The sequence below is a fragment of the Myotis daubentonii genome, chromosome 15, assembly GCF_963259705.1.
Source record: "Myotis daubentonii chromosome 15, mMyoDau2.1, whole genome shotgun sequence".
In the NCBI taxonomy this organism is placed as follows: domain Eukaryota; kingdom Metazoa; phylum Chordata; class Mammalia; order Chiroptera; family Vespertilionidae; genus Myotis; species Myotis daubentonii.
In genome coordinates, this window is record NC_081854.1 from 5171212 (window position 1) to 5190880 (window position 19669).

The window sequence follows — 19669 nt, forward strand, 5'->3', positions numbered from 1 at the left end:
CCTCAAAGGACACACCAACCTGTCAGAATTGAGACAATTAAAACCAAACCTGTCTTTCTGAGAATCAGTAATGCTACCCCTTACACACCTTTCCCCCCCTCAACCTCCTCCAGGGCACCCAGTTAGTGTGGACACCAGGCCCTAATGCCAGTGCAGGCTGCTCTCCCATCACAGTCCCATTACTCACTGTGATTGCCCTCAGCAAAGCAGCTGGGTTGGGAGGGAAGGATTGGGGGAGGGAAGGGGAGAGGGCAATGCCACTTAAGGTCTGGGCGATGCCTTCAGGGCATCGGCTTTCCTGCCAAGCAACACCACTGCAGTCTCCCAGATCCTGCCTACAAGACAAAGCCAAGGGTGGATTTGTTTTTCACCTTTGAGTCCCCACACCAGGTCCCGGGACCATCAGCTCACACTTCCTCCAGATGTGCTCACCACTGGGTAATGTTCATCCCCTTCCCATGTTCATTCCCCAGGTTCACTCCCTCAGCTCTGCCCCCTTCCTGCTCCAATGCCACTGGATCTCGCTGGACTCACCCATGAACTTGGCATATGGCGTGTAGAGAGCTTGGAGTCCAGCCGGATCCAGGACCACCCCAGGCCCCTGATGGACCCACAGCCGGGAAAGCCCCGAATGAGTCTGTGCCGTCCTCCCTGCAGCCTCTGCTCTTTCCGTCAATACTCACAGCCACATCCTCAGGGACCTTCAGATGCAAGTCACCCCCGTCCTCTCTGCCCTGCCCTTGCTGTGTCCTCAGAAGCCACAACACTCCTCTCTCCCCTCCGCCTTCCTCACGGTCCTCCACGCGGGACTGAGCTGCAGGACGGGACAGGCGCCCTCCCCAGGCTGTGGTGTGTGTGTGAGGAGGCGGTGAGGGCCTGGGGGACTCGACTCACCTCAGCCCGTCTCCTCAGCGGGGGCGCCGCCATTGCCCTCTGTGCGCTGAGCCGGGCGGGAGTAGAAGCCGCTGCTGGAATGGCGGTCCCTGTCCCAGCCCTGGCGTGGGTCCGGGCGGTGACTCCGAGTTTCAATCCTAAGTGTGAGCTGTGAGCACCACTGGAGGCTCCGACCATTAGCTGTGAGGCGGGAACACCGCCCTCCGGCCTTCTCCACGGGACTCTGAGCCCAAGAACTCCCGACCGCCTGAGACCAGAACTTGAATAGACAACACCCGTCACCAGGACTACCGGTCCCGCCCTACATGAGCGAACAATGAGAAACGCCTCTGAGCCCCCATTGGCTCAGCCTGGTGGCATGCCACGCTTGGCCTTATGGGTAATGTAGTTTCTCGGCGCCAAGGCGAGGATGCCTTCTCAGTTGACTAAAGTACTGGATTTAGGGGCAAGTAGCGCAAGAATACACCAAGTTCACTAAGGGTCCTCTAGTGCCTTCATGGAGGTGACGTCAGGGGCTAGTTTGTTTCTCCAGCACCTGCGGGGCTGGTTTTGCATATCTTTCTTCAGGACCTGCTCTTTCTGAATGGCAGGCATTGTTTCTTCATTCAGGACTTTTGGCTCCTGACTCCTTCAGGCCAAATGTAGCTGGGGGAGGTTGCTCAAGTCTCAGACTAGACCTGACCTGCCTCCATTGAATTCATTATACAAAGTTCATGTCACAAAACAGACACTCATACTTAAGAGCATCTGCTTCTGATGCCATCCAAAGTGTCAGCTCTGCCTGGGCTGCAGTGTGGATAAGATGGCCAAGAGACATGTGAAAAGTGCTCAAAGTGACTGATCATCAGGGAGATGCAAATTAAAGCAACAATTAGAACAACCTCACAACTGTCAGAATTACTGTCATCAACAAATCAACCAAGGACAAGTGCTGGGGAGGATGTAGTAAAAAGGGAACCCTAGGACACGCCTGGTGGGAATGCAAACTGGTACAGCCATTATGGAAATCAGTTTGGAGTTTTTGCAAAAATTTTAATATGGAACTGCCATTTAATTCAGTGATTCTACTCCTAGGAATATACCCTAAGAATCTTGAAACAATCAGATAGGGTATATGCACCCTTCTGTTCATAGCAGCACAATTTACAATAGCAAAGATCTGGAAACTACCCAAGTATCCACCAGTAGAATAGCAGATAAAAAATTGTGGTACATTTATACCATGGAATAGCATTCAGAAGTAAAAACAAAGAATCTCTTACCCTTTCACACAGCATGGAGGGACCTTGAAAGCATCACGCTAAGTGAAATAAGTCAGTCAGAGAAAGAAACTATCACTTGATCTCACTCATATTTGGAATCTAATTAACAAAAAAATGATGAATGGAGTGTATTCAGAGACATGGAAGCATAGAATTACTTGAGAATCTTAGAGGGAAAGTGGGGAAAGGTAAAAAGAAATGTCCCTCAGGTAAAGATTAAACACACACACACACACACACACACACACACACACACGCACACACACTAAACAAAGTCACCTTAGCCTTGAGCATTTTCTTCTGTTCTCTGAAAGCAAGGGGAAAGCTGTAGCTTGCTGGGTCCTGGGTCTGCTCTACATTTGTGTGTATAAATCTGTCTTCCATCAGTTGAGTCCCTGGAAATGCTAATACTCCTCCATGTAACCTTCTCCTGCTTCACATGAGTCAATTGCTTTTGGTGATGATGTAAGAAATGTCCAAACATGTGGAGAATTTTTCTAAGTAATTTGACCCTAGTCAGTAACATTTGCCAGGAAGGAAAATAACAACACGTTGAGTACTATGCGGGAGAACGACAGTTTTGCACCTTTTTTATACATTAGACTCAAAGGAAAAGCCATAAGGGGGTTACATGAAATTCACTGGTGGTGAATTAGAGTGGGGGGACCAAGAAGGGAAATCCCTGAAATTCAATAACATAAAAAAATAGACAAAGAATTCTTTTAAAAATGTTTTCCAATAGTTAACACTTAATATTTGACACAACAATAATTTCGGACCTGAGTTCTTTTGTGTTTAGAGATTGTGCCCTTAGGAGTCTGTAAAAAGGGAAATTTCCTTGAATATCCAAAGGTATGTATTCTAGATGCAAAAAGATAATAGACATGCTCAATAAGCGCAAGATTGACCTTTGCAAAGAAACAAAACAAAAAAAAGGAGGCTATGCCCTAACCAGTTTGGCTCACTGGATAGAGCAAGGCCTGCGGACTGAAGGGTCCCAGGTTCAATTCCAGTCAAGGGCATGTACCTTGGTTGTGGGCACATCCCCAGTAGGGGGTGTGCAGGAGGCAGCTGATCGTTGTTTCTCTCTCATCGATGTTTCTAACTCTCTATATCTCTCCCTTCTTCTCTGAAAATATCAATAAAATATATATTTTTTTTTTAAAAAAAAAAAGGAGGCTAGGGCAGCCGTGGGCAAACTACGGCCCGTTTGAAATGAATAAAACTATTGAAAAAAAAGACCGTACCCTTTTATGTAATGATGTTTACTTTGAATTTATATTAGTTCACACAAACACTCCATCCATGCTTTTGTTCTGGCCCTCTGGCCCAGTTTAAGAACTCATTGTGGCCCTCGAGTCAAAAAGTTTGCCCACCCCTGGGCTAGGGCATAACTAGCCCTGTGACTTGCTTTTATTTAAAAAGTTTTAACTTTAGCCGAAACCGGTTTGGCTCAGTGGATAGAGCGTCGGCCTGCGGACTGAAGGGTCCCAGGTTCGATTCCGGTCAAGGGCATGTACCTGGGTTGCGGGCACATCCCCAGTAGGAGATGTGCAAGAGGCAGCTGATCGATGTTTCTCTCTCATCGATGTTTCTAACTCTCTATCTCTCTCCCTTTCTCTCTGTAAAAAATCAATAAAATATATTTAAAAAAATAAAATAAAAAGTTTTAACTTTAAACCATCCTGGGTTGTTACTTTGGCCTGAGTTTGTATGATTCATTATGTGACGCCAGGCTACCTGAGCTTGCCATGTTTACTACGTACCATCAGTTTTCTCCATACTGTGGTGTTAAAACCTATGGGGTCAGGAGAAAAATCACAGTGGTGTATTTCCATTGGGACCCATTGCTGACATCCTCCTGAACATAATGCCACCAGTACTGATGGTGCCCCTTTATTTGGTCTCCTAGAAGTATTCACTCTTCAGGTCAATAAAGCCTTAGGTTCTAAAAGTACTTGTACTCAAAAGGACTCTGTTCCAACCCAATGACCCAGGGTGTAGACACAGGAGGCTGGGAAGGAGGACAGAGGTCCAGAACATGATCTGGGCTCCAGGGAAAGCATGGTGAGAGCCATTGTCTCATTCAGCCCATAGGGATATACAGGAGAGAATCACACGGCAGTGGGTCCTATGCATGAATAAGAGGTGAGCACCCGTCCACTAAGACCAGGATCATGTAGGACTCCAGCATCACTTCCGAATACTAGGTCGCAAAATTCATATCAGAGTGTATCCTCCCCTGAAGGGAGTCAAACTGAAGGGTCAGAAGCATGAAATTCACCCCAGAAAATAGAATGGCAGCTTGACACCCAACATGTGGGCACCAGTGCAGAGACCCAGCCCTAACTACCGAGGTGTCCTGAGGGACATAGTCTGTGCTGGGATCAAAGGGGAGGCAGACAAACAGCAGCTCACTCTGAAAGAAGTTTCCCCTGGAGAAACCACTGCAGCTGAGAAGTGATGGCGTTGCCCTGAACACGGGGAGGCCAAGGGCAAGTGCTCTGAGGTGTACAGGGTGTGGGAGGAAACCCATAACTGCAGCCATGGAAACAGGAGCTGCAGCTGAGCCACCCTGGTCCTCAGACTGTACCTGCTCCAGTGAGGGCTGCACATCTGAGGTACGGACTGTGTCTGACACTGAGAAAATAATAGTTAAAATCCAGCTCCTTGAATCTGACATTTGTCTGTGGTGTAAACTTGGAGACCTTACTTCATTTTTCTGTCAATGAACTTTTTCAGCAATTTGATATGGGCCACACCACAATGAGACCTGAGTGCCCACAGCACCTGCCTCAATGCAGCAGAGTCAGCGGCTTCTTATAGGTCCCATTTCTCACTAAAATGCACCCAAAGACAAAGGTGCTTGCGGGCATCGGGGGAGTGAGGAGTGCCTGCCTGGTTATGTCTCTGCAGGGAGTGAATGGAGTTGCTGGAGCCAAGGCAGGCTGCAGGCACAGCTGCATTACACAAGTGGACACCTTACCACTGGACATTCTCCAATAGCTCTGGCATGGACATACCTCATACCTGTTTTTCACAGGCGAAAACTGACTTAGACCAGCAGAAGGGTTATTTCTTTTTTTAAAAAAAATAGATATATATTTTATTGTTGTTTTTTTACAGTGAGGACGGGAGAGGGATAGAGAGTTAGAAACATCAATGAGAAACATCGATCAGCTGCCTCCTACACACCCCTCACTGCGGATGTGCCCACAACTAAGGTACATGCCCTTGACCGGAATCGAACCTGGGACCTTTCAGTCCGCAGACCAATGCTCCATCCACTGAGCCAAACCAGTAAGGGCAGAAGGGGTTATTTCACTGTAAGTTCCAGTGATAACAGAGAATATGAAATTCAAATGGAGGATGCCTGATCCAGGGCATAGGGAATCTGAACACTACCCATCTATTTCCCGCTGCCTTGGCTTTGGGACTCTAAAGCCCCCTGCTCACCCAGATGGCCTCTGGCATTCCTGAGAGAACAGTTCCAACCCAAGAACACCCATGACAGGAGACAAGGAAAATGCAGAAGACGACAAAGCAAGGGCTTAGTGCAGGATCAGATGACAGGTGTTCTGAAAGCAATGGAGAATGTTAATAGTGCGGGTTAAAATTAAAAATGTTCATGGCACAGGGCATAGCATTTAAAAAGTAATGACTGACCCAGCTGGCAGGGGTCAGTGCTTGAGCTTCCACCTGTGCACAAAGAGGTCCTTGGTTAGGTTCCCAGTCAGAGCACATGCCCGGATTGCAGGCTCCATCTCCAGTAGGGTATGGGGGAAGCACTGATTAATGATTCCCTCTCATCAATGCTGTTTCTTTTCTTTTTTAAGATAAGGGACTCAATTTTCTTTAATATTTTATTGACTTCACAGAGAAAGGGAAAGGGACAGAAAGATAGAAACATCAATGAGGAGAGAGAATCAGTGATAAGCTGCCTCCTGCAAGCCCCACCTGGGGATCTAGTACGGGCCCACGCATGTGCCCCGAGTGGCAATGGAACTCTGACCTCCTGGTTCATAACTCAACTGAGCCCCCTTGCCCGCCTATCATTGTTTCCCTCTCTCCACCTCCCTTGGTCTACAAAATCAATAAAACTATTTTAAAAATCAATTAAATATATATATTGATTTAGTAAAATAAATTAAAATATTTGAAAATATGTTATTAATGATTTCAGAGAGGAAGGGAGAGGTAGAGAGAGAGAGAAACATCAATGATGAGAGAGAATGACTGATTGGCTGTCTCCTGCAGTCCCCACACTGGGGATTGAGCCCGCAATCTGGGCACCTGCCCTTGAATAGAAGCTCACCCTGGACTGAGCCAAACCAGCTAGGGCAATTAAAATATTTTTATTAAGGAAAAAATATTAAAACGTATCATTCCAATACAAAAAATGTTTATTTTTAAAATAAAAATGCACAAAATGAGTGAAATGCCAACATCCATCTTTGTTGTTCCACAATCCTATTGTTAAAGAAAATTGCCAAAACTCAGCACATTAGGCAGAATATATGACAAGATGTTTTAACAAAGATACAGACTCAACAAACACACTTCTGAGAAAAGACTGACCATAAATTCCTGGAAAAAATACAATCAAATAGTGAAGCAGCACAACAAATGTCTCCAAAAAAAAAAAAAAAAAAAGGTTTTCCACTTTCACTGCATTTATAAGGGTTTTCTCCCGTGTAAACTCTCTGATGATGAGAAGGTCGGTCTTAGCGGTAAAGCATTTCCCACATTCACTGCATTTAAAAGAAACAACTACACAGTTACAGACATGGTCAGTATTATGCCTATAAGGCTGGTTTCAGTTTCATGCACCTGTCAAGATTTATGAAACACTATACTTAACACATGTCCTTTACTCATTACAGCTGTTAAAAAGTGGTTCAAGATAAAAGAAATGTACGTTCACCTATTTTGGAAAAACAGGTTTGTCAATTCTATATTCAATCCCCATCCTTATGCCCTCTGGGCGAGAGTCTCATCTCAGTCACAGAAAAAGTGACAAACAATGAAGAACTTGCGCCAAAACCCACAAAAGACACATCCCTGGACAAGACAACCTTTGTCTCCATCTTTGTTTTGCTGCCAGTGGCTCTGATGGGAACATCTGAGAAGCTACAGGAGCCACAAAACATCTTGATTATAATCAATGACAATGACTGCTCCACAGAAAATAAACATGCCTGGAGTCCCTCAGATCGGTGTACACACAGATCTTGTAGTCTTTTCCTCAAAATAATTCCTGGATACACAGTTAGATGAGGACCATTTCATCTAATGGGCTGCAGTCTGGTCCAACAATGCCAGTGGTTTTAATCCACCTAGCAGAAGGATTCAGGAATCTGGAGAAGGCACTGTGTGTAAATTCTGAAAGATTCCAGAGACAAAACATAATTTTGGAAGGCATTTGGGGGCCAGAGGAGCTTGGCTAAAGAAAGCAAGTTCTCTCTTGTCTCAGGACCCCTTGCTTTTTATTAACACACACTGTCCGAAGGCAAAGTAAAGATGTATATCAAAGGCCAGGGTTTCGTATACAGAATCCACTGTCAGATTGGAGGAATTGCCTTCGGCTCTTCAGGTGTTTGGCCAGTAGGAGGCAATAACATGTAGACTGAAATGGCCTCAGCTGTCTGGCAGCAAGCAATCATTTTATGCATCCTTTTCAGGTTTGGGAAAATGCCCTCAGCCATTTCCAGATGATTAAGCCCTGCTGACATTCTGAAATTGGCTTCCAACACAACAACAATTAGGTCAGTGTTTCTGCAGTGAAAGGGTTTCCATCACTGTTCTGGTCCTCAAAACAGTGACCATCACCCATGAAATTGTAGGCATTAGGGCACGTGGCCCTCGGCAAGACCTGGGCAAGAGATTCGCTTCACATGTATAGGCATCCCTTGCAAACAAGAAAAAATAATTCATGCTCCCAGACATAACTGAGGTGGTCACAGCTACCCCCTCTATGGAGTGACCTCTGTGTCACTAAGCATCCATCTTCACATGCGGACCAGAGAGTCCACAGTGTTTCCCGGAAAATTATGGGCAGCAATGTAAATTTGGCAAAATCTGCTGAGCTAATTTCTGCACCATGGTCTTCCCCCAACGGTAAAAAAGTTTGAGACTGCATAACAGTTTTTCACATCCCCATGGTTGGAGAGCCCAGATTTCCTTACAAACTAAACCACACAGTAAATACAACACATGATATTAAAGACGTCTCAGGAAAAAGCCTTCGGTATTTCGCAAAGAAATAAACCTGACACTTGCAGTTTTGCAAATGATGACTTAGGCACTCAATACACTCATCATTAGCATCTAGGGAATGTGTGTGCCTGAAAATGGCAGTTCTTCTGCAACATTATGTTTATGGGAACAACAGTAATGAGTCCAATGTAGCAACGCATGACAGGGAAAGAAGAAAGAACTAAGGGCTCAGGTATTCCTCATTTCTGTCAACAAATTAGACAACAGACTTAGCTTTCCTGGGCACATGAGGACGGTGATTGATGCCATCTGTAGAGACCCTATAGGGGGTTCAGGTTAAAAACCTTCAGCAACAGAAATATGCAGTGACACAGATCTGGCAGGACATCTCTGTATGTCAGAACGTGCAACATAATTACACAGTGTTCCAACATAAAAACACAGAAACACAACAGCAAAAACACTTATGGGAACTTTACAGAATATAGGTGATTAAATGTATGAGATACAATTCAGAAAAATGAGGATTCACGAATTTTCTTGTACTATTGTTAATTCCTAACTAAGAAACTGCATTTCCTACACATCTAAGAAATTTCTCACTTTTGCAATCTTATGCAGAGAATGAATTTAGAAATTTGGCTGGGAGATACCACATATTAATTGCACTCAGAATGGCTTTCCCCATTGTGAACTCTCATGATACTGGAGACCATTTCGGCTTTTATAAGATTTCCCACATTCACTGCATTTATAAGGCTTTTCTCCGGTATGAACTCTCTGATGATAACGAAGGTGAGTGCTCCGGATAAAAGATTTCCCACATTCACTGCATTGATAAGGCTTTTCTACTGTATGAAGACTCTGATGATAATAAAGAGCAGAGCTCTTGGGAAAAGACTTTCCACATTCACTGCATTGATAAGGCTTTTCTCCAGTGTGAACTCTCTGATGCTTTTGAAGACCACTGCTACTTATAAAGGATTTTCCACATTGACTGCATTTATACGGCTTTTCTCCCGTATGAAGTCTCTGATGATAACGAAGGGTAGTGCTCTGGGCAAAATATTTCCCACATTCAGTGCATTTATAAGGCTTTTCTCCTGTATGAACTCTCTGATGAAAACGAAGGTTATGCCTCTGGGTAAAAGATTTCCCACATTCACTGCATTGATGAGGCTTTTCTCCAGTGTGAATTCTCTGATGACAATGAAGGGCAGTGTTCTGGGTAAAAGATTTCCCACATTCACTGCATTGATAGGGCTTTTCTCCAGTATGAACTCTCTGATGACAACGAAGGGCAGTTCTCTGGTTAAAAGATTTCCCACATTCACTGCATTGATAAGGCTTTTCTCCAGTATGAACACTCTGATGACGATGAAGAACGGACTTAGAGGTAAAAGATTTCCCACATTCACTGCATTGATAAGGCTTTTCTCCAGTATGAACTCTCTGATGACGATGAAGGACGGACTTAGCACTAAAAGATTTTCCACATTCACTGCATTGATAAGGCTTTTCTCCTGTATGTAGACTCTGATGATAATAAAGAGCAGAGCTCTTGGGAAAAGATTTTCCACATTCACTGCATTTATAAGGCTTTTCTCTAGTGTGAACTCTCTGATGATATTGAAGACCACTGCTACTTTTAAAGGATTTTCCACATTGACTGCATTTATAAGGCTTTTCTCCTGTATGAACTCTCTGATGATAACGAAGGGTAGTGCTGTGGATAAAAGATTTCCCACATTCACTGCATTTATAAGGCTTTTCTCCAGTGTGAACTCTCTGATGTCGATGAAGGATCTTCTTAGTCATAAAAGATTTTCCACATTCACTGCATTGATAAGGCTTTTCTGCAGTGTGACCTCTCTGTTGATAATGAAGGCTAGAAAATTTGGAAAAGTATTTTCTACATTCAGAGGACAGAAAACACTGACTTCCAAGATGGACATCTTTTTCCTGAAGAAATGTGTGGGCGCAACTAAAGTCTCTCTGATGTTCTTTTCTACTGTAATAAATTTTTCTCCTTTTAAAAGGCATCCCATACGTCGAAATTGAGGTTGGACTATCCCTGGTCTGAGTAGCCTTTAGGTGGAGATGTCCTGACCCCGTAAGGACAACCTGCCCAACCTCCCCGCATGTGAAACGATTCCGGGATACGCTAAAATTGCAGCTCTTTGCAAGTGAGATCCTGTCCACACCTCTAATGAAAGACTTCTCTCTCACATGCTGCTGGTGAAATTTTGCACGGAAATAAAATCGTTTTGCACATGCCCCACACCTCAACAGTATCTGTCTGTGTTGTGTTTCAAGACCCTCCATCATGTGGAAAATGTTTCCAAAGACTAGCCCACAACTCTCACAGGGGTGACTCTTCTGGGAAGACAAGGCTAACTTGGGATTCCTTGCCTGTGACAATCTTACAGAAACCTTCTGTTCAGTTGTTTCCTCCACGTTCTCTGCTCCACAGCAGCAACCTGAAGAAAAGAAATGTAGGTAAAGTGCACGTTGACCTGATAAATACAGAATATCCTCACCACAATTGTTTATGTCACAACTGGACATGATTCAAAAAAATGATTTTCAAGACAAGTCAGTGAGACTCTCAGGAAATGGCTGTTATATATAACATGGCCCAAAAGGTCACTGGATGACGAAAATCTCACCAAGGGAGGACAGAAGCATAGGCTGGCACAAAAAGAAGAGAGGAAGGGTCTGCTTGTTATTACTCCACAAATGGCTTCCTTTAGGAACTTTCATACTGGTGTTATGATTCTGTGTAAAGTAATTACAATGTGCTCAAACCCACAAAATATCAATCATAGTAAAGCACGGGATGTTCAGCGTCAATATAATATGGGTGCCCTCTAAAGCTCTGCAGGCATGCAACAACATTGGAGTGCAGTAAAGCTGAGATGTGTGATAGAGGCAGAGGTGCAAAGTTGAAAGAGGTTAAGGTTATCCATGGGCTTGGAGTCCGAGTAGAATGATCACTATTAAAACTGAGTCATAGGCAAACTGTCATCATTAAATAAGAAGTACAATTGGGAGAGGAGTGGGCAATGGTAACAAAACATTTTTGTTGTTGAACAAAATGGCTTCCTAGTTGTGAACGAAACAGAGCCCAGGCATGACAACCGCCCACACAGTCCTTCACCAAGGCAAGACTGCCTCTGGTCTACCCTGTCATTGGAAACGTCATCTTTCTCCTGTGACGCACAAAAGATTTTGCTTCTTAAATTCAAGTTGAGCCACAGCATGAGATAAATGATGCAGATCTTAAAAGAAAACCTAAAACAAGATATGGTCAGCACTGTCGTAGAAGAACAAACCACAAATGAGATCAAAGGCAAAAGACCTATGTGAGTGACATCAGCAAGACTGCAGAATCAGAGAATCTTTCCCCATCCCAGAGTAAGTAGATAGCTATCCATGAAAGAAAATCCCACAGACATTGGGAATAAGAGTACCATGAAGACAAACAGTAATATAGAATAGCAAATAAGGACAACAGCATAGAAAGGATGACAGGAAACTGGGTGAGGAAACACATTTGAAATACCTAAGGTCAAAAAAAAGGGTTAATAATTAACTAAATAACTAAGGAAGGAAGGAAATAAAGGAAGGAAGGAAGGAAGGAAGGAAGGAAGGAAGGAAGGAAGGAAGGAAGGAAGGGTCAGTCCTAGCTGGTTTGCTCAGTGGATACAGTGTCAGCCTGTGGACTGAAAGGTCCAAGGTTCCATTCCACTCAAGGGCACATGCCCAGTTTTTTGTGGGTTCAGTCCCCTGTAGGGGGCATGCAGGAGGGAGCTGATCAGTGACACTTTCTCATCATTACTGTTTCTATCTCTCTCTCTTTATCTCCAACTTTCCTCTAAGAAATTAATAAAAATATTTATTTTTAAAAGAGAGTCATCCCTAGTTGGTTGGGCTCAGTAGATAGAGCATCCACTTGTGGACTGAAGGGTCCCAGGTCGATTCAGGTCAAGGGCACATGACCAGGTTGCGGGCTTGGTCCCAGCTCGGGGGCATGTAGGAGGCAGCAAATTAATGATTCGAACTCATCACTGATGTTTCTCTCTCTCTCTCCCTCTTTCTTGCTGTCTGAAATCAATAAAAATATATTGTAAATAAAAATAAGGAGTCAGCGATACCACTATGAGCCACTGTGCTTTTGTTCTCATTGATCCTCGTGGCCTGTTCTCCAAAAACCTGGAAATTTTGGTTTCGAAAAACTACACAATGCCCTAGCCAGTGTGACTCGGTTGGAGCAGCGTCCTGTGTACTGAAGGGTCGAGGGTTCAATTCCCAGTTAGGGCACATATCAGAATGTGGGTTCCATACCCGGTTTTCAACTGTGCACATGGCAGCCGATTGATGTGTCTCCCGCATCTCTCTCCCCTTATTTCCCTTCCTCTCTATGTAAAAGAAATAATAAATAAAGACATAAGAATTTCAGGGTAGCCAAAAACAAAAGAGATCTCAAAAAAGTCTAGAGGCAAAGTAAATAACAAGACAACCTACCGAAGCTAATGTATAACATTCAGAAAATGTAGCCCTAACTGGTTTGGTTCAATGGATAGAGTGTTAGCTTGAAGACTGAAGGGTCCCAAGTTCAAATCTGGTCAAGGACATGTACCGTAGTTGCGGGAACATCCCCAGTAGGGAGTGTGCAGGAGGCAGCTGAATTGATGTTTCTCTATCATCGATGTTTCTCACTATCCCTCTCTCTGCCTTCCTCTCTATAAAAAATCAGTAAAATATATTTTAAAAAAGAAAATGTAATTCTAAGGAGAAATTTTATAGAGATAAATGCCTATATTGTCATAAAAGTTCTCAAAGAACCTAACATGGCACCTCAGGAAACTAAAAACAGGAAAGTAAACCGAAGGTTGCAAAGGAAAGAAACCATAAATATGAGAACAAGCATATATAAGAGACAAGACAAAAGAAAGGAATACCTAAAAGGTATATTTAAAAAAAAGATATAAAAGTGTGCAAGCCATTAGCTACACTAAAGGAAAAGCAAACAAACATAAAACAAACCTAAAATAAGTTAAAAAAGACATGAAAGTTAAGACATTACACCTGTCACTATGAAACACAGTGCATCATAAGAGATGTTGATGTTAAGAGATGACAAGACCCACCATAGAGAAATTTGTCAAGATCCCACTATGAACTCCTGAAATTAACAAACAAATTCAGAATCCTGTCCAGGTGGCTCAGTTGTTGAGTGTGTGGCCCTGATGCCCCAAGGTTGTGGGTTTGATCCCCCATAAAGGCACTTGTACTGGACAACCAATGAATGCATAGATGGGTAGGACAGCATATCAGTGCTTCACTCTCTTCCTTTCTCTGTCTCCCTTTCTGTCTCTGAAATCAATAAATAAATGCTGCCCGGTATGTCTCACTGATTGAGCATTGACTCATGAACTAGAATATCACAATTCGATACCTTGTTAGGACATCTACACTGGTTACGAGCTCAATCACCAGTGGGGGCTCGTGCAGGAGGCAGCTGATCAATGACTCTCTCCCTCTCATCACTGATGTTTTTCTCTCTCTCTCTTCTTCCTCTAGGACCGTGGCTGGCAAACTGCGGCTTGCAAGTCACATGCGGCTCTTTGGCCCCTTGAGAGTGGCTCTTCCACAATACCTGGAGTGGATGCGCACGTATAGTGCGATTGAAACTTTGTGGCCCATGCGCAAAAGTTGCTTTTCGGCCTTGGCGAATCTATTTTGAAGAAGTACTGTTGATAATTGGATCTGTTGACTAATGAGTTTACGGACCACTGCTCTAGGAAATAAAAATACATATCTTTATATAAATAAATAAATAAATAAATAAATAAATAAATAAAATAAAATAAAATAAATATCCCTAGCCACTGTGCTTCACTGATGACAGTGCTGCCTTGTGCACTGGACGGCTAGGGTTCGATTCCCAGTCAAGGGTAGATACCTGGATTGCAGGTCAGATCCCCACTCACAGTAGAGGCACACGTGGGAGGCAGCCAATCAATGTTTCTCTTTTCTCTCTCTCTGTCTCCCATTCTCTTTTTAGAAAAAATAATCAGTGGAAAAAATATCCTCACTATTTGGGTGAAGATAAAAGTAGAATAAAGAATAAAAATCAGGAAAGTTACAGGATGCAAAATAAACCTACAACCATTAGTTCCATTTCTACAACCTAATAGTAAATTCTTTGATGGAAAAACGAAGAATGTAATCAAATTTACAAAAGAATCAAAAACAATAAAACCCAAAGGAATAAATTCAACCAAAATGTGAAACATCTGTACAGTGAGTCCTATAAGACAGTGATGAAAGGAATGAAAGAAAACACAAATAAGTTGAAAGTCAACCTGTGTTCACGGACCTGAAAATGCAATATGCTGGAGACAGCTATAGTACACAAGGAAAACTACAGATTAAATGCAATCCCAATAACTCCAATTGTATTTTACAAAGAAATGAACAGAAAATCTGAAAATGGAATCAAAAGACCTCCATTAACATAAGCAATCTTTTTTAAAAAATGAATTTTATTGATTTTTTACAGATAGGAAGAGAAAGGGATAGAGAGTTAGAAACATCGGTAGGTGAGAAACATCGATCAGCTGCCTCCTGCACACTCCATAGAGGGTATGTGCCTGCAACCAACGTACATGCCCTTGACCAGAATTGAACCTAGACCCCTTGAGTCCGCCAGCCAAGGCTCTATCTACCAAGCCAAATGGGCTAGGGTACTTGGTCAGCAAACTTCGGCTCTCGAGCCACACGCGACTCTTTGGCCCCTTGAGTGTGTCTCTTCCACAAAATACCACATGCCACCGCGCACATACAGTGTGATTGAAACTTCAAGGCCGTGCGCTGAAGTCGCTATTTTGTGGAAGAGCCACACTCAAGTGGCCAAACAGTCACATGTGGCTCGCGAGCCAGAGTTTGCCGACCACTGGAGGGCAACAAAAGCAATCTTGAGGAAGAAGAAAGCTGGTGGTATCACACTTCCTGACTTCAATATATTACAAAGAGAAAGCAAGCAAACAGTGTGTTGCTGGAGAAAACAGACACATATATCAACAGAACAGAACAGAAAACAGAAAAAAACCCAGGCACATACTTTAAGTAATCTTTGACAAAGTTGCAAGCCACAGAAGAAGGGAAAGATAGTCTGCAACGAATGATGCTGGTATAAATGGACATTCACATGTAAAACAACAAAACTGGACACCACTGATAAAATGTAACTCAACCTGTATGACAGAATTAAATGTGAGCCCTAAAACTTAAAACTCCTCAGGACAACCTAGAGAAAAAGTTTTGGAGGTTTGTTTTAGACAGAATTTTCTGAATATGACACCAACCACCACACAAAATAGAAAAAATAAACAGTCCACACCGCAACAAATAAAGAAAAATACCGTCTTCACTGCACAACAGCAATAAACAAAATGCAATGAAAGGCAATCTAGAGAATAACAGAAAATATTTGCAAATCATATGAAGGAACCTCTTGGAGATATTGTGGATTCATCTCTGATCAGCACAATAAAGCGAATATTGCGATATAGACAGAAATTCACAGAAATAGTGGGAGTTCTTTGGGAATAATGAAGGCATGTTAATACTATACTGCAGGCTAATAACAAAGCAGTGACTCTGTCTCAAAAGCAAAGTCTATATAACTTCACTAACAATATTTAATTGCTAAGCACTAGTACCAAGCACCTGAGCTTGTTAGAAACATGGTGGCACTAGACATTCTGAATGCAGGGTTGCCAAAAACATGGACTGTGTAGAAAAGCTGGTGTGGGGGAGTTATATCTGCAGAGCATAATTAAGCACATGCAAAAATATGTGTTCCTGTATGTCATAGGCAATTAATATATAAAATATACAAGGTATTCAAAAGACTCTAATAAAAAATAGAGTTAATAAACAGGATAAGGATGTAGAGACAATTTTTCAAAAATATATACACATTACCAACAGGAATATAGAAAATGCTTTCTTCATTAATCAAGGTGGAATCCTTTAAGCTTCCTACAACACTAAAAACCACAAGTCCTTCCCTGGCAATTTAAAGAGCGAGGACTATTGAGACTTTAGGAATAGAAGGGAGCAGTGGAAACAGACCAACCCTCCCCAGGACAGCAACTACCCAGAAAACTGGAAAATCAAGCAGTACCACAGTCTACATGGGAGGACAGAGCACACCCTGGGAGATGGGGTCTGGGAAATAGAAAAGCCAAGTCCAGGTCACTGGTGAGAGTGAGGGTCTTACCCAGCGAGGATAGAAGTTCAAAGTTCTCCAGCATCACATTCAGGTACAGCTGTCTCTGACCCTCATCAAGGAGGCTCCATTCCTCCCTGGAGAAGTACAGGGCAATGTCCTCAAAGGTCACGCCAACCTGTCAGAATGGAGACAATTAAAACCAGATTTCCTCGTCGCACGGTCCCATGGAGAAGGCTGTGCTCCTCACACATCTTCCCCCCCTCAACATCCTCCAGGGCACCCAGTTAGTGTGGACTCCAGGCCCTAATGCCAGTGCAGGCTGCTCTCTCATCACAGTCCCATTACTCACTGTGATGGCCCTCAGCAGAGCAGCTGGGTTGGGTGGGAAGGATTGGGGGAGGGGAGAGGCCAATGCCATTTAAGGTCTAGGCGATGCCTGCAGGGCCCCAGCCTCCCTGCCAAGCAACACCACTGCAGTCTCCTAGATCCTGCCGCCAAGACAAAGCCAAGTGTCGGCTTAGCTTCGCCTTTTAGTCCCCACACCAGGTCCCGGGACCATCAGCTCACACTTCCTCCAGATGTGCTCACCACTGGGTAATGTTCATCCCCTTCCCATCTCAGACCCCAGGTTCACTCCCTCAGCTCTGCCCCCTTCCTGCTCCAATGCCACTGGATCTCGCTGGACTCACCCATGAACTTGGCATATGGCGTGTAGAGAGCTTGGAGTCCAGCCGGATCCAGGACCCCCCCAGGCCCCTGATGGACCCACATCCGGGAAAGCCCCGAATGAGTCTGTGCCGTCCTCCCTGCAGCCTCTGATCTTTCCGTCAATACTCACAGCCACATCCTCAGGGACCTGCAGATGCAAGTCACCCCTGTCCTCTCTGCCCTGCACTTGCTGTGTCCTCAGAAGCCACAACCCTCCTCTCTCCCCTCCGCCTTCCTCACGGTCCTCCGCGCGGGACTGAGCTGCAGGACGGGACAGGCGCCCTCCCCAGGCTGTGGTGTGTGTGTGAGGAGGCGGTGAGGGCCTGGGGGACTCAACTCACCTCAGCCCGTCTCCTCAGCGGGGGCGCCGCCATTGCCCTCTGTGGGCTGAGCGGGGCGGGAGCAGAAGCCGCTGCAGGAATGGCGGTCCCTGTCCCGGCCCTGGCGTGGGCCCGGGTGGTGACTCGGAGTCTCAATCCCACGTGGGAGCTGTCAGCACCACTGGGGGCTCCCACCATTGGCTGTCTGGCAGGGAGCACCATTCTCCGGCCTTCTCCCAGGGACTCTGAGCCCAAGAACTCTCGACTGCCTGAGACAAGAACGTGAACCGGCAGGACTACCAATTCCATCCTGCAGAAGCGTCAGAACGGAAATGCCTTCTCTGAGCCCCCATTGGCTCAGCCTGGTGGCATTCCACGCTTGGCCTTGTGGGTAATGTAGTTTCTCGGCGCCAAGGCGAGGGTGCCCTATTTCTCAGTGGACTGAAGGACTGGATTTAGGGGCAAGTAGCCCAAGAACACACCAAGTTCACTAAGGGTCCTCTAGCGCTTTCAGTGGAGGTGACGTCAGGGCCTAGTTTGTTTCTCCAGCACCTGCGGGGCTGGTTTTGAGTATCTTTCTTCAGGACCTGCTCTTTCTGAATGGCAGGCATTGTTTCTTCATTCAGGGCCTTTGGCATGTGTCTCCTTCAGGCCAAATGTAGCTGGGTGAGGTTGCTGAAGTCTCTGACTAGACCTGACCTGCCTCCATTGAATTCATTATACAAAGTTCATGTCACAAAACAGACACTCATACTTAAGAGCATCTGCTTCTGATGCCATCCAAAGTGTCAGCTCTGCCTGGGCTGCAGTGTGGAGAAGATGGCCAAGAGACATGTGAAAAGTGCTCAAAGTGACTGATCATCAGAGAGATGCAAATTAAATCAACAATTAGAACAACCTCACAACTGTCAGAATGGCTGTCATCAACAAATCATCCAAGGGCAAGTGCTGGGGAGGATGTGGATAAAGGGAACCCTAGGACACGCCTGGTGGGAATGCAAACTGGTACAGCCATTATGGAAATCAGTTTGGAGTTTTTGCAAAAATTTTAATATGGAACTGCCATTTAATTCAGTCATTCTACTCCTAGGAATATATCCTAAGAATCTTGAAACAATCAGATAGGATATATGCACCCTTCTGTTCATAGCAGCACAATTTATAATAGCAAAGATCTGGAAACTACCCAAGTATCCACCAGTAGAATAGAGGATGAAAAACTGTGGTACATTTATGCGGGAGTCTCTTTATTGTCTTCACTAGCCCAATATAGACAGAGACCCCAAAAAGCTAGTAACCTTTGAAGTCCTAGGGCTGTTCACCACCCAGTTAATGTAGATAATGGTAGCTGAAGCATCATCCCCACCTTAGTTCACTTAATTCCTTAGATACTTGTGGTGATCCTTGTTGATTATTGTTGATCAGATATTCTGCCTATTTCTGGAAATTGTCTGCTGATGAGCTAATCCGTGTGTCATTGAAACCTCCTTACCCTAAGGGCTACTCCAGATCAATGAAAGAATGATGCGGCCTTAGTGTCAGTGGAAGTCCTTCTGGACTTGTCTGCCTGGTTCCCCAATATTTCAAAATTACCTCGTGTCATTTTTCTCTCATTTGTGTGTGGCTCCTCTTTTCAGATCCTGAACCCTGATCCACGCAGGGCATGGAAGGAAACACACACACGACATCTGTCACTCAACATCTGGCGCCCGCAACCAGCAATCTGGAAGTGAAAGTTTCTCTAGAGCGAGAAAAGGAAAAGGTCTGAAAAACTCACCAAAAAGAGGTGAGGGAAATTCACCGCACGCAATGACCAGGATCAACTTCAGAAATCCGGATCTGTAAGTAAACTGGGAACATTTTCTTAACCAGGCTAAAGGGGCAGGATTTGGCTTTAAAAAGTAGATTCGGCTCTAAAACGTTAATAAACTTTATTATAGACTTTTTTTTAAAATATATTTTATTGATTTTTTACAGAGAGGAAGGGAGAGAGATAGTTAGAAACATCGATGAGAGAAGCATCG

At 44.3% G+C, this 19669-nt stretch overlaps 2 protein-coding genes across 7 annotated transcripts in view; both read right to left on the bottom strand.

Annotated features, from left to right (window-relative positions):
* The window catches only part of LOC132216087 (zinc finger protein 883-like), a 141961-nt gene extending 140779 nt beyond the window's left edge, over window positions 1–1182 (bottom strand). For all 3 annotated transcript variants that reach the window (XR_009448701.1, XM_059665171.1, XM_059665170.1), the window contains exon 1: window positions 895–1182. Coding sequence is in view for 2 of the 3 variants with exons in the window: in XM_059665171.1 (XP_059521154.1) it covers window positions 895–1071 (177 nt within the window). In the remaining variant the exon portion in view is untranslated. The remainder of the gene's footprint in view (window positions 1–894) is intronic.
* A 6750-nt stretch (window positions 1183–7932) lies between these two features.
* The window catches only part of LOC132216086 (zinc finger protein 883-like), a 681654-nt gene continuing 669917 nt past the window's right edge, over window positions 7933–19669 (bottom strand). For 2 of the 4 annotated variants that reach the window (XM_059665161.1, XM_059665163.1), the window contains exon 3: window positions 9042–10852. In XM_059665161.1, coding sequence (XP_059521144.1) covers window positions 9042–10852 — 1811 coding nt within the window. Of the gene's footprint in view, window positions 8029–9041; window positions 10853–16665; window positions 16793–17666; window positions 17909–19669 lie in introns of those variants that run through there. The other 2 variants (XM_059665160.1, XR_009448700.1) reach the window with 2 other exon arrangements.